General features: G+C 36.3%; 1 protein-coding gene across 10 annotated transcripts in view; it reads left to right on the top strand.

Moving 5' to 3' along the window:
• The window catches only part of PAICS (phosphoribosylaminoimidazole carboxylase and phosphoribosylaminoimidazolesuccinocarboxamide synthase), a 47,624-nt gene that overhangs the window by 27,746 nt on the left and 5,647 nt on the right, over positions 1-14,231 (top strand). For all 10 annotated transcript variants that reach the window (XM_045056339.1, XM_045056337.1, XM_045056338.1 and 7 more), the window contains 6 exons: positions 6,687-6,865; positions 8,441-8,620; positions 8,719-8,832; positions 9,516-9,599; positions 10,988-11,168; positions 12,714-12,872. In XM_045056339.1, the coding sequence (XP_044912274.1) occupies positions 6,687-6,865; positions 8,441-8,620; positions 8,719-8,832; positions 9,516-9,599; positions 10,988-11,168; positions 12,714-12,872 (897 nt within the window). The remainder of the gene's footprint in view (positions 1-6,686; positions 6,866-8,440; positions 8,621-8,718; positions 8,833-9,515; positions 9,600-10,987; positions 11,169-12,713; positions 12,873-14,231) is intronic.

Genomic DNA, 14,231 nt, shown 5'->3' with positions numbered 1-14,231 from the left:
CCTTACCTATAAAATAAAAGCTTAGTTCTTTACTACCCTAGTTCTAACTTTATAATTTAATAGTTTTGTCTCCTTTTACTTCCCAGTTGCCCTTTCATTTCTTAGAGCTTCCAGTAAGCATTTTATTTATTTTCAGAGAGAGAATCCCAAGCAGGCTCTGCGCTAACAGTGTAGATGCGGGGCCCAAACTCAAACTGTGAGATCATGACCTAAGCTGAAATCTAGGGTTGGATACTCAACTGACTAAGCCACCCAGGCGCCCCAACAATAAAATGTTTTTTAACTAAGGTATGTACAGTTTTTTAGACATCGTGATATTGCATACTTAATAGACCACAGTATAGTATAAAATATAACTTGTATATGCATGGGAAACCAAAAAATTCATTTTGATTTGTTTTATTGTAATAATTGCTTTATTGTGGTCTGGAACCGAACCCTCAATATCTTTAAAGTATTGCAGGATTTTTTACCACAATACCCAGGATTCGTTGTCTCCCTGCTTCAAAGAATGAAGAGGTGGACACAAAATGAGCAGTGGGCAGAAGTTTATTAGAGTATAAGAAAGTAAGAATAGAAGGAAAGCTCTCATTACTGAGAAGGAACATTTGAAAGTGAATGCTTGAGGACTCTAGGCTAGGGTCCTTTTTTTTTTTTTTTTTTTAAGGATCTGGTCAGCCCTCCCCCTTGCCTTCCCCCTTGTTCTTTCTCAGACTGTAGTCTTATTGGCTTGCTAGTTCTAGGTTCTGGGTTGTCCATATCTGATTGGTTCTTTCCATTGTATGAGGAGTGGTCTATGGCCTGACTTAGGTCTTTTGTCAAAATCTGGAGGGGAAACCTGAGGGGGAGTAGGTGGAGTATGTTGCATTCTTAACAGGAACCTTATGCCTGAGGGGACTTGCTGTGGTCAGACACTCACACTCCCAGCATTGTTCGAAAACAGGTGTTTTTCCCTGCCAAGGGACTTAAGGCCCTAATCTGTCCCTCTCTGCCTACTGAATCCTCTTCTCTTATCATAGCATGTTTATAATTTCTCTTAATCTTTCTAAATCCAAAGGAATTTAATAACTTTGTTTTTAGTCAAGATAGATATACCTACCTTCCACAAAATAACAAGGTAATTCAAGTTAAATCAGTTCTGTCTGTACAGAATGGGTTCTTGAATAGTTTTGTCTCTTTCATCATTTTCTGTTGAGTGTTTTTAAGTTAGCGTGGAACTAACTTAATTGACAACGTAATTTGTCTCCATACCATAAATCCTTCTATACATTGAAAGTGAGTTATTATAAACTTAAGGGACCACTCAGATTTCGTAAGTAATACGATTTTAGGATTTTTTTTTAATGTTTGTTTGTTTTTGAGAGAGCATGCAAGCAGAGAAGGGACAGAGAGAGGGGGACAGAGGATCCAAAGCAGATTTGAAATCAAGAGTCGGACGCTTAACTAACTAAGCCATGCAGGCACCCCAGCAGCTAATTTTTTTATTGTTAACAATTTATAGTATTAAGCAACTTTTTAAAACGTTAATATGTATAGGAGAATGAGATAACTTGGGAGGTTAAAAATGGATCACTTAATCTGTACTGCAAAAGGAACCTAAAATTAGTTTGATGCTCTGTATAAAAACCTGCTCAGTCACTGAGAAACCACCAGTCAAGGAAGGCTTAAAATAAAAATTCTAAAATCAGGGGTCGTGGGTGGCTCAGTGTGAGTTAGCCCACTTCGGGCTTGCTGCTGTCAGTGCAGAGCCTATTTGGGATTCTCTCTCTCCCTCCACCTCTCTCAAAATAAATAAATAAACATTAAAAAAAAATATAGCACCTACATATCCATAGTAATTATACGTAGCTACAGAATTGCATGTATATATATTTACATATATATAAATGCTCTCAAATAACAAGGTAAGTACAGGCCCAAGTTTTTATTTGCTTATTCAGGAAGGGAGTATTCAGTGTGCTTTCTGGGGCTTAACAAAAAGTAAGTTAAGGTGACCACGTTGTCTCTCTTTGTCCAGGATTTTCCCAGTTTTGACTTTGAAAGCCTTGCATTTTTAAAGGGAAAGTTTGTTACCCTAAATGAAGTACTCCAACAATTACATTTAAATCACTGTGTTTGGCATACTTAACTAAAACTTACTTGGTTCACAGGAAATGTTGAAAGATATTTTTCAGGTTTTATATACTATGAAATTAAGGAAAACTTTAGTTTTAAAAAATTCTTAGATTTGTTTTAGAGGATAGATTAGGAATTCTGTTGTTTTATCTAATTTTTACTCACTGACAGTTAAATAAATGGTATGTTTAGTTGACCCCTAGTGGTCTATTTAAAATTGCTTTCAGGGGCACTTGGGTGGCTCAGTCGGTTAAGCATCTGACTTCAGCTCAGGTTATGATCTCATGGTCTGTGAGTTTGAGTCCCACATCAGGCTCTGTGCTGATTGCTCAGAGCCTGGAGCCTGCTTCAGATTCTGTGTCTCCCTCTCTCTCTGCCCCTCCCCTGCTCATGCTTTGTCTCTCTCAAAAATACATACATTAGGGGTGCCTGGGTGGCTCAGTCAGTTAAGCATCTGACTTGGGCTCAGGTCATGAGTTCAAGCCTCACAATGAGCTCTGTGCTGACAGCTCAGAGCCAGGAACCTGCTTTGGATTCCGTGTCTCTCTTGCTCTCTGTCCCTCCCCTGCTCGCGCATGTGCGTGCTCTCAAAAATAAACAGACATTAAAAAAATTTAAAAATAATAAACACATTAAAAATTGTTTTAATTACTTTCTATATAAGCAAGGTTATGTTCTAATTAAGGTTTTTCTAGAAATTAGAGTGGGAAGGGTACCAAATGACAATTAGTAAATTAGGATTCTAGTTTTCTCATTGTCAATCATAAGCGAACTATAAAATACTGTACAAATAATAGATACAAGTAATATTTCTCCATGGAAATAATATTCTACATACTACACCTGAGTTATAAAATGTGTGGGTTTGGTCTCAATACTTAAAAATCAAAACTTAATCTTTTAAGTCTCGGTTCTCCCACAGAAACCTACCATAATTACATTCGGGTGTGTTAATAGTCATGGGTATGAGTCCTGCAGTTGCTAAACCACAGACAAGAAGCTGGACAGCCTTAATACATGGGTGGCCCCAGAGATAATGTGGACTGATTAGTTAGTTGTCAGACACAGTAATTCAGAGTATGAAGTGACATTTGCTACATGGTAGGAGTTCTTTTTCTCATTGCATGCAGTCATGAAATTTGCTAAGATGATGTGTATTAGAGCAATCGTCATCTAAACTGAATTTTTTTTTGGAAAAAATTTTTTTTCTGTGTAAGAGTCTTGCCGTAAATTGATTCTGTTCTTTCAGTTCTCTTAAATGTGAGAAAGGGTTTTCCTCTGAAGAAAGTAACGATTGTTTATGTTTAAAGGATAGATGTGGACACTGGTCTTTCAAGCTTTGTAGACACAAATATGACTAATGATTAACAGATCTAAAAAGGAAAAATTCTTGAAGCTAGGCATGTAGTTACTGCCTCAAGTTAAGGATTGACTTAAATCATCTGCCTATCCATGAGCATGAGCCCAATCATTCTTTAAAGGTTAAAATGACCATTACACTGTTATTCTTTCCCAGAGTTCCTGTTCATGTAGCATACTACAATTCTGTTACAATCAAATTGTACTGGTCAAGCACATAGGGAATACAGAGAAAACAGTACAGGTTTTGAAACTGTTCCAGGCACCATTACTGATTATCACCATGACCTAGCTTGTCAAATTATTTAACTTCTTTGAGCTTCTGTTTCTTTCACTGTAAAATGCAATGATACCTACCTGAAAATTTTTATAAACATAATAGCACCTACCTGAAAAATTTTATGTATGGTTAAATGAGATAACACATAGAACACTTGGCACAGTGCAAGACTTCCATAAATGTTGATTCCTTTCATGTGTGGATATACATATGTATGTATATAGATATATATGTGATCAAAATTTTTTTTATTTTTTTCTGATGAGAAAAAATTGATTTTAGAGGATTAGATTGGGATTGGAGGTACTAACATTACAGTCTGAAGATGAACATTATTATGTTAAACCCATGCAGGTTTCCAGCAGCTGTTTCAATTCATGTTAATGCTATAGTATTCCCTTGTGCTGTGATATAATAACACTTCTAGGAGAGGCAGTATAGCATAGTGGTTAATTGGGTAGCCACACAGAGTCGAAAGTGTTGATTAGAAACCCTACTTTATCTAGTACTAGCTAACATGATTACTATGCTTCTATCCTTATCTATTTTGTTGAATGTTTGCCCCTATTATCTACCTTCTCAGGTATTATGAGGATTAAACAAATGAAAACGGATTTATGATGCCTGACCTAAAGCAGGTCTTGCTACTTTTTAAAATTAAATTGTGGTGGAGTGGCTGGCTCAGTTAGTAGAACATGTACTCTTGATCTGAGGGTCATGAGTGTAGGCCTCATGTTGGGCATAGAGCTTAATTAAAAAATTAAGGGGCGCCTGGGTGGCTCAGTTGGTTAAGCCTCAGACTTTGGCTCAGGTCATGATCTCGTGGTTTGTGAGTTCAAGCCCCGGATCGGCTTCCTGCTGACAGCTTGGAGCCTGCTTCGGATACTGTGTCTACCTCTCTCTCTGCCCCTCCCCTGCTTGCACTCTGTTTGTCTCTCTCTGTCTCTCAAAAATAAATATTTAAAAAATATTTTTAAAAAATTGTGGTAAAAGATACACAATAAAATTTATCATTTTAACCATTTTTAAAATTTTATTTTTAAGTAATCTCTACAGCCAACATGGGGCTTGAACTCACAACCCTGAGATCAAGAGTTACATGCTCTACTGACTAAGCTAGCCAGACACCCCTCATTTTAACTATTTAAAAATGTAAATTCTATAACATTAAGTACGTTTACAGTTTCCCGCTTTCAGAACTTTTTTACCATCTTAGATGGAAACTATGACCCATTAAACAAAACTCTCCATTCTCCCTTCCCAGCTCCTAGTAATCTCTATTCTACTTTCTGATTATGAATTTGCGTTTTTTAGGTACCTCATGTAGGCGGAATTATACAATACTTTTATTTCACTTAGCATAATGTTTTCAAGGTTTATTCATGTTGTAGCATGTATCAGAGTTTTATTTCTTTTTAAAATGACTGAACGATAATTCATTATATGTATGTTGTACATTTTGGTTATTTATTAATTTGTTGATGATTGGCTATTGTGAACTTTGGTGTACAAGTATCAGTTTGAGTCCCTGCTTTCAATTCTTTTCAATACTGCCTTTTCTAGAAGTGTTATTACGTGGTAGCACAAAGTAATACTGTAGCATTAACATGAGTAAAACATTTCCTGGAAACCTGTATAGGTTAACATAATAATGCTCATCTTCAGGCTGCCAGTGTTAGTACCTGGAATACCTAAAAGTGGAGTTGATCGATCATATGATTCATAAAAATTGTAACTAGTATTACGTTATTTTGCAAGACCCCCAAATAAAATAGCTCCCATCACAAGTTAGCTCTTTATCTTAGTTTTCCACTAACATTTGAGTAAAAGAGAAGGGAAAGGAAGAACAAATGTTTTCTTTCCTCCTGGCCACATTGGCTGCAGTTCCTGCTGCTACCTATTGGAGACTTTTTTCAGGGATTATTTCCTTCAAATTTTAAGAGAAAAGGGCTATCCAGAATGGGCTATATCTGCTTGTGATAAGTAGATTGATTTTTTTAAAAAATTCTTTTTTAATTTTTATTATTTTTGAGAGAGAGAGAGAGAGAAAGAGAGTGAAGCAGGGGAGGGGCAGAGAGAGAGGGAGACACAGAATCTGAAGCAGGCTCCAGGCTCTGAGCTGTCGGCACAGGGCCCGATGTGGGGCTCAAACTTGCGAACCAGGAAATCAGACTTGAGACAAAGTCAGATGCTTAACCAACTGAGCCACCCAGGCGCCCTGTAGTTTGATATTTTATAAGGCCCATATAATACTGGTCTATCAAATATGAGAATCTTATCACCAAATCTGATTTAAAGATAATTAGTACTACTTAGATGAGTCATATGCCTAGTGCAAAGTTAGGTAAGCAGTAGCAGAGGAGTTACTCAGTATTTCTTGAATGTCTGAATGAATGAATGGTAAAGACTCTGAGACCCAGATCTTCTGATCCACTATATGCTTTGCCATGCAACATTAAAATGAAATATTGCTAAATATTTTGATAAGCATTAAGAAAGCCATGTTAATAATTTTGTTTTCCTACTTCCACTTAAAAAAAAAAAGACACATAAAGGGGGGTGCCTAGGTGGCTCAGTTGGACGTCCAACTTCTGCTTGGGTCATGATCTCATGGTTCATGGGTTCAGGCCCTGTGCCAGGCTCTGTGGTGATGGCTCAGAGCTTGGAGCCTGCCTCGGATTCTGTGTCTCCCTCTCTGTGCCCTTCCCTGCTTGCTCGCTCTCTCTCTCTCTCTCTCTCTCTCTCTCTCTCTCTCTCTCTCAAAAATAAATAAACATTAAAAAAATTTTTTTAATTACATTTAAGGATAACGCACTTGGCTAGATAGTTTTTGTTTCATTTTGTTGTGTGTTAACAGTTTTATTATGCCTCAGATGTACCTTTTTAAACACAGTTTTAATGCTTTTTAAAAAAACTTTTTATCAATATATAGGTATCAAAACTGCTTTCACCAGAAAATGTGGGGAGACAGCTTTCATTGCACCTAAGTGTGAAATGATTCCAATTGAATGGGTTTGCAGAAGAATAGCAACGGGTTCTTTTCTCAAAAGAAATCCTGGTGTCAAGGAAGGATATAAGTTTTACCCACCTAAAGTGGAGATGTTTTTCAAGGTAATTATTTTATATTTCTGTGCTTTACTATAACATAGCAACAAACTTAAAATTTCAAAATCAAAAGGTTTAAACATTATTAAAACTTTTGATATTGCAGCTGTCATTACAGAAATATATGTCAATAATGTACATTTTTGTTATCAGTGATAATTCAGATTTTTAAAAGAAAACATTTCTGAAACTCTACTTAATCTTAACTTTGGTTCAAGATCACTACCAAAATGAATAAATTAAAACTAGCAGTTACTAGGAAGAAAAGTTAACAATTCAGAAACTTAAAATTTTTTGAAGAGTTTGAAGTAAAGGCTAATACAAGGGATCTTTGTATATTAAAATACAGAAAAAGCTATTACCAATGTCTATTACAAGCGAAAAACATAATAAAAATGTAGGAATCAGTGGTTGTAAATTTGTATTTGTTTTCTTTATTGACTGCTTTTCTCTTTCCATCTTTGTTTATGCTGTTAAGCATAGTTCCAGCGTCAGAAGTAATGTCAGTGTAACATTTTTAAACAGTCAACTAAAATCGCCTCTCAGCCTTTTGGCCCAGATCAAGTATAATCAGTGAACTGCGTACCTTAAAATGTTTATATTATGGTTATAATACAAATCAAAAATTCATAAAAGAAAAATTTCATGTGAGGGGCACCTGGGTGGCTCAGTCGGTTAAGCATCTGACTTCGGCTCAGGTCATGATCTCACGGTTGTGGGTTCGAGCCCAGCATGAGGCTCTGTGCTGACAGCTCAGAGCCTGGAGCCTGCTTCAGATTCTGTGTCTCCTTCTCTGCCCCTCCCTTGCTTGGGCTCTGTTTCTCTCTCCCCAAAATAAATAAATAAAATTAAAAAAAATTTTTTTAAAGAAAAATTTCATGTGAAATTGGGACACTACTTAGATTAAAATGAAAATCTTTTTTTTTTACTAATGTCTTTATATTAAGTCTCTTGAATTATCAAATAATAACCCTAAAGACTTGTAGTCTTCTATAAATTCTTATCAAAAATGAAGTTAGGAGCAATACCTGCCTGATTCATCTGATAGAGCATGCAGCTCTTGGTCTCAGGATCATGAGTTCAAGCCCTATGTTGGGTGTAGATTATGACTTGAGCCGAAGTCAGACGCTTAACAGACTGAACTACCCAGGCACCCCAATAAACATTTAAAAAAAAATAACTTTGAGACTTTTTTTTTTTTATAAAAAAATAAAAATAGAGAAATCAAAAATAATTGTTGGGGTGCCTGGGTGGCTCAGTCGGTTAAGCATCGGACTCTTGATTTCAGCTCAGGTCGTGATCAGGCCACGAGAGATCAGGCCTGTGTGGGGCTGTGTACCGATGGCACGGAGTCTGCATAGGATTCTTTCTCTCTACCTCTCCCCGACTTGTGCTCGGTCTCAAAATAAACTTAAAAAAAAAAAGATAATTATTGTGAATTAAAGGGTTATTGTAGCCAACAGTTAAGTATTTAGAGAAAAATAATTCTGAGGAATTCTTGGTCAAGGAAAAAAAGAATTCAGTTTATCTCAAAAGGTTAAAACTTTTATATTTAATTGTATTCCTTTACTCTGTTTTCAGGATGATGCCAATAATGATCCACAGTGGTCTGAAGAACAGCTAATTGCTGCAAAATTTTGCTTTGCTGGACTTGTTATAGGCCAAACTGAAGTGGATATCATGAGTCATGCTACACAGGCTATTTTTGAAATACTGGAGAAATCTTGGTTGCCCCAGAATTGTACACTGGTTGACATGAAGGTACAAATAAAATGGAGGTTTGAGAGTAAAGATTGTAACTGAGAAATGCCTTTAGCTGTAGAGTTTTGAAAACTTTTCTTTGGTGATGCTTTTTCTAGATTGAATTTGGTGTTGATGTAACCACCAAAGAAATTGTTCTTGCTGATGTTATTGATAATGATTCCTGGAGACTCTGGCCATCAGGAGATCGGAGCCAACAGAAAGACAAACAGGTAATGCTTCAGGGTTTTTTTATCCTTTGCAAGATCAGGCTGGGATAGAGGTGAACAGGAAAATGGAAGGAAAGAAAAGGCAATTATTACTCCCTGTGTTAAGAGCCTGAGTTAACTGCTATTTACGTTTAAGGATAAATAAGTCTTAAATTTCTTGTACCCTGAAAAAAAAAATTATAATAGAAACAGTTTACATTTACAAAGCAGATTTCTCATTTATTATGACTGTCACACAGGGCAAGTATATTCTTGTTTGGCTAATTGAAAACTAAGGTACTGAGATGATGATAGATGTTGTCATAATTATAAGTGGCAGATCTGGAACTCTGTCCCAAGTGTTCTGGATCTTACCAGGTTACATTTCTGCTCTGTCTTACGAAAAACAAAATAAGGGTAGATACTGTCTATACTTCATACATAAGAATTATCAGGGCAGTTAACTAAAGTTGCTAGTGTACAAAGCACTTAATGAAATAAAATGAAAATACAAGTATACTTCACTATCTAAATCTTCTCTAGTTTAATTCAAGAAATGAATTTATAGACCCATACATTTTCAGATACATTCCTTGTTGTTCAGGCTCTTCGTAATCTACCCAAAACGCAAAAATCAAATAATTTTAGTTCGTAAAAATATTACTAATAGAATATTTGTATTCTAAACTTTCTACCCTATTTTCTAGTCATATCGTGACCTCAAAGAAGTAACTCCTGAAGGGCTCCAGATGGTAAAGAAAAATTTTGAGTGGGTTGCAGAAAGAGTAGAGGTAAAACTTTTATAGTAAAGTCATACTGTACTGTGTTTTTCTTTAAGAAAATCTTGCTTCAAAAAGGAAAATAAAAGTGAGAATCTGTAGTTACTTTCTTTTCTCCAGTGGTTTTAAAACAAGGAGCACCTTTAAGAAATGTACACCAGACTCTTCTCAGTGACATACTAAAACCCCTTGCTGTAAAACTGGCCAGTACACTCCCAAATTCTGTTGGGGAATACTAGAATCCTTGTCTCCTCCCTGCCTCTTATATTTCCCACCCACCCCTCTCCACTGCTCCTCAGTGTTCCGTTAGCATGGGTTCCATAAGCAGATTTCAGAATTAGAACTCAATCTGACATTAAAATGTCACTTTAAGATTTATGGTGTTATTATAATTACATGGAAATTGTGATTTGTGGTTATCCGACAGTCATAACTACTTTTAAGTACATCATGTCCATGGAAACATTTGCATTTTGAGTTTTAAGCAACCAACTGAAAAAAGATATCTTTTTTATAGATTATAAATTATTAGCTTAACAAACAGGTCTAGAAACTAGATTGGCTGATTATGTCTTAAAATCTCCATTAAACTGAATATATGAAAAATCTTAGGATGAAGTATTTTATTATATTTTTAACGTTTATTTATCTTAGAGCAAGTGAGCAAGGGGCAGAGAGAGGGAGAGACAGACGGAGAATCCACAGCAGGCACTGAGCTGTCAGCACAGAGCCTGACACAGGGCTCAAACCCATGAACCAAGAGATCATGACATGAGCTGAAGTTGGATGCTTAACTGACTGAGCTACCCAGGCACCCCAGGATGAAATATTTTATATTACAGCTTCCTGAGTATTAATTAGAAGGGCTCAGTATTTATTCTTGCTTTGTATTATAATAGTAGATGTAATTTATCTTATTAAAAATGTTACTCTTTAGGGGTGCCTGGGTGGCTCAGTTGGTTGAGCAGTGGACTTCGGCTCAGGAATGATCTCGCAGTTTGTGAGTTTGAGCCCCGCGTTGGGCTCTGTGCTGACAGCTCAGAGCCTGGAACCTGCTTCATATTTTGTGTCTCCCTCTCTCTCTGACCCTCCCCTGCTCCCACTCTATCCATCTCTCTGTCAAAAATAAACATTAAAAAAATTTTTCTTAAATGTTATTCTTTAGGTCTTAAGTATGAAGACCACTTTTCTTTATATATAGAGGTTATTTTGGAAAAGAAATCTTCTATCATTTTGTCCTGTTTGTCTCTGTCTTGAATTTGGTCTATTAGGAAAGAAAATATTCCGTCCAGTTGTAATTTTACTATAGCTCTGTAAACTGACTATTCTCATGGTATTCACCTCTATATTTATCCATTTTTGCCATCTTTATTTTGCATGTCCGTGTTTTTCTTTTCTAGTTGCTTCTGAAATCAGAAAGTCAGTGCAGAGTTGTAGTATTAATGGGCTCAACTTCGGATCTGAGTCACTGTGAAAAAATCAAGGCGGCTTGTGGAAAATTTGGCATTCCGTGTGAACTTCGGGTAACATCTGCCCATAAAGGACCAGATGAAACTCTGAGAATTAAAGCAGAGTATGAAGGTAAATGTCATACAACTAGAGCATTTCAGGAAGTTCTCCTGATTTTGCTAAAAATTTTATGCTTAGACTAATAATGCTGAAGAAGAGCTATGCCATGTATCCAAGGAGAAAAATATGGTAGTCTAGGCTTTCATGATATGCACTTCCAAAGAAGGCACTTAGAAAAGAATGGCTCAAGGAGAAAGATTTGAAAATGCAACATGGGCACACCTAAAACTAATGCAACACTGTGTGCCAGCAACGTTCAGTTATTTTTTAAATGTTAAAAATAAGTAAATAAAGGAGTAGAGCCCCCTCCTCGAAAAAAGAAAATGCAATATGGAAGGAAAATAAAAGTTAGGTCTTTAACCAATAAGAAGCCCCTCAAGTATTGTTTCTGATATGCTCCAACAGAAAATAGGCCCCATATCAAGTTTGGGAGGACTGAAGTTGAAGTAGCAGAGCCTCTCAAGTATTTTTAATGGACAGCGTTTCCTAGGAGGCGGTTAAACATAAAATTGAGGAAGAATTTTAATTTTTTAATTTTTGTTATTTTTTGTTATTTTTTTAAGTTTATTTATTTTTGAGAGAGACAGAGTGGGCAGGGGAGGGGCAAAGAGAGGGGGAGAGAGAGAATCCCAAGCAGATTCTGCACAGTCAGCGTGGAGCCCGACACAAGGCTCAATCTCACAAATCGTGAGCTAAAACCAGGAGTCAGATACTTAACCGACTGAGCCACCCAGGTACCCCAAGGAATAATTTTAGAATTTAGTATGTAAAAGAAATGGCTTGATGTGATAGCTTTGATCTAAAATAATGGAGTCTCATACACCTGACCAAATGTTTCTAAACTGGGAAAAATGTTGATTTGAGTATTCTTTCTCAAGGTAGTTGTTATAGGAGCATAGTTATTAAGTTTTGGGGGCCGGGGGACTGGGATAGTTTCTAGACCTGTTTGTTAAGCTAATGAAAGCCTGAACTCTTTATCCAGAAAAATGTAAATACATAAAATTTTTAGATTTCAGGTTAGGAATCTGTGTTAAGAAACAAAGGAATAACTTACAAATTTATCAGAGAATGAAATGTTGAAGGGATATGTTAGAAAGTATATTGAAGAGACTTAATATTTGGGTACTATATTACTGAATCTGTCTGCCTTTACTCATGTGCCCCTGAACCTCTAGTCTCTGTTAATGAGGTCTTCCTATACCCTGTTGGTTGAAGGATACCAGGATAGACCCTAGTTGGCGTAATGTCATTCTTTGTTCCAGTGAGCCTAAGCAGCCATAGTAGAAGGGGCCTTTGAGCTATTCCCTCACACACTCTAGTACTCCCTTTATACTATATATCTCAAAGATGGCCAAACCGCTCTCCCTGTTTTGTTACTTGAGATACAATAGGAAGCAGAGTGAAATATATATTTTGAATGTATATGTAATAATAGTGTCTTATTTTGCTTTTTGTGGAGACTGCTAATAAAGGAACTGAAGGAGTTAAGGCACATAGACATTTTGTTTTCACCTATCTTAAAACCTCCTTTTAATTACATGTGTGTAATTTCCCTAGGGGATGGCATTCCTACTGTATTTGTGGCAGTGGCAGGCAGAAGCAATGGTTTAGGACCAGTGATGTCTGGTAACACTGCATACCCAGTGATCAACTGTCCTCCACTCACTCCAGACTGGGGAGCTCAGGATGTGTGGTCTTCTCTTCGACTACCCAGTGGTAAGATGCATTGAATCTTTAAAACTGTTAAAAAATTTGGAACACACAAAATAGTAGAGAGAATAACATAATGAAATCTCATATACCTATTACTCAGCTTCATCATTTAACATCTTGTTACACATGTAGCCCTTCCCTGCTGGATTATTTTCAAGCAGATCTTAGATAAGAGCATTTTATACTTAAATATTAAGTATGCTTCTCTAAGCAATAAGAACTTTAGTTTTTAAATCATAATCATGATACCATATTCATAATAAAAATTAGTGATAATTTCTTAAAATCCTCTAATTTTCAGTTAGTGTTCAAGTTTTTCTGATCATCTCATTTGTTTTTACAGTTGATTTGTTCAAATCTGGATCCAACACAGTCCTTACAGTGCATTTAGTTGATCTCTCTCTTAAAGTCTTTTAATCCTCCTCCTTTTTTTCCTTTCATTTATTCTATAGAATATTTAACATTTTGGATTTGGCTAATTACATTTCTGGATGTTTAACATGCTTTTCCATCCCCTGTATTTTCTATAAACTGGTGGTGAGATCTATAGTTAGATTATGTTCAGGTTTGGTTTTTTTCCCCGCAAGAATACATCATTCATGGTATGGAGTTTTTAAGGTAAATGTGATTGTTACTTCTGTAGAGGAAATTAAATTTTATTTCTATAAATTAGGGGCCAGAATAAATAACATATAAGGAAGTTTATCAATTGTCTGATTGAGCAGAATCTCATGAGTAATATATTGTGGTAGTTTTATCATAGTCCAAGATAATGATCTGATCTACAAGTCCTAGGGGTCAGTATTGTTTCAGTAAGAGTTGATTTGCTTGTTACTTAAGCCCCAAACTTTTTCAGAGTTGTGTAAATCTGCTCTTGGTATGTTAAATATGTTAAGTGCTTGAGCCCTCCAACCTGTTCCAGTATGGACTGGCTTCTCTCTAGGCCTGCTTGTCCTGCTATTGTCTTTTTTTTTTTTTTTTTTTCCCAATATATGAAGTTTATTGTTGAATTGGTTTCCATACAACACCTAGTGCTCATCCCAAAATGTGCCCTCCTCAATACCCATCACCCACCCTCCACTCCCTCCCACCCCCCATCAACCCTCAGTTTGTTCTCAGTGTTTAAGAGTGTCTTATGCTTTGGCTCTCTTCCACTCTAACCTCTTTTTTTTTTTTCCTTCCCCTCCCCCATGGGTTTCTGTGAAGTTTCTCAGGATCCACATAAGAGTGAAACCATATGGTATCTGTCTTTCTCTGTATGGCTTATTTCACTTAGCATAACACTCTCCAATTCCATCCACGTTGCTACAAAGGGCCATATTTCATTCTTTCTCATTGCCACGTAGTACTCCATTGTGTATA

The sequence above is a fragment of the Felis catus genome, chromosome B1, assembly GCF_018350175.1.
Source record: "Felis catus isolate Fca126 chromosome B1, F.catus_Fca126_mat1.0, whole genome shotgun sequence".
Lineage (NCBI taxonomy): Eukaryota > Metazoa > Chordata > Mammalia > Carnivora > Felidae > Felis > Felis catus.
This window is presented reverse-complemented; position numbering and strand designations above follow the sequence as displayed.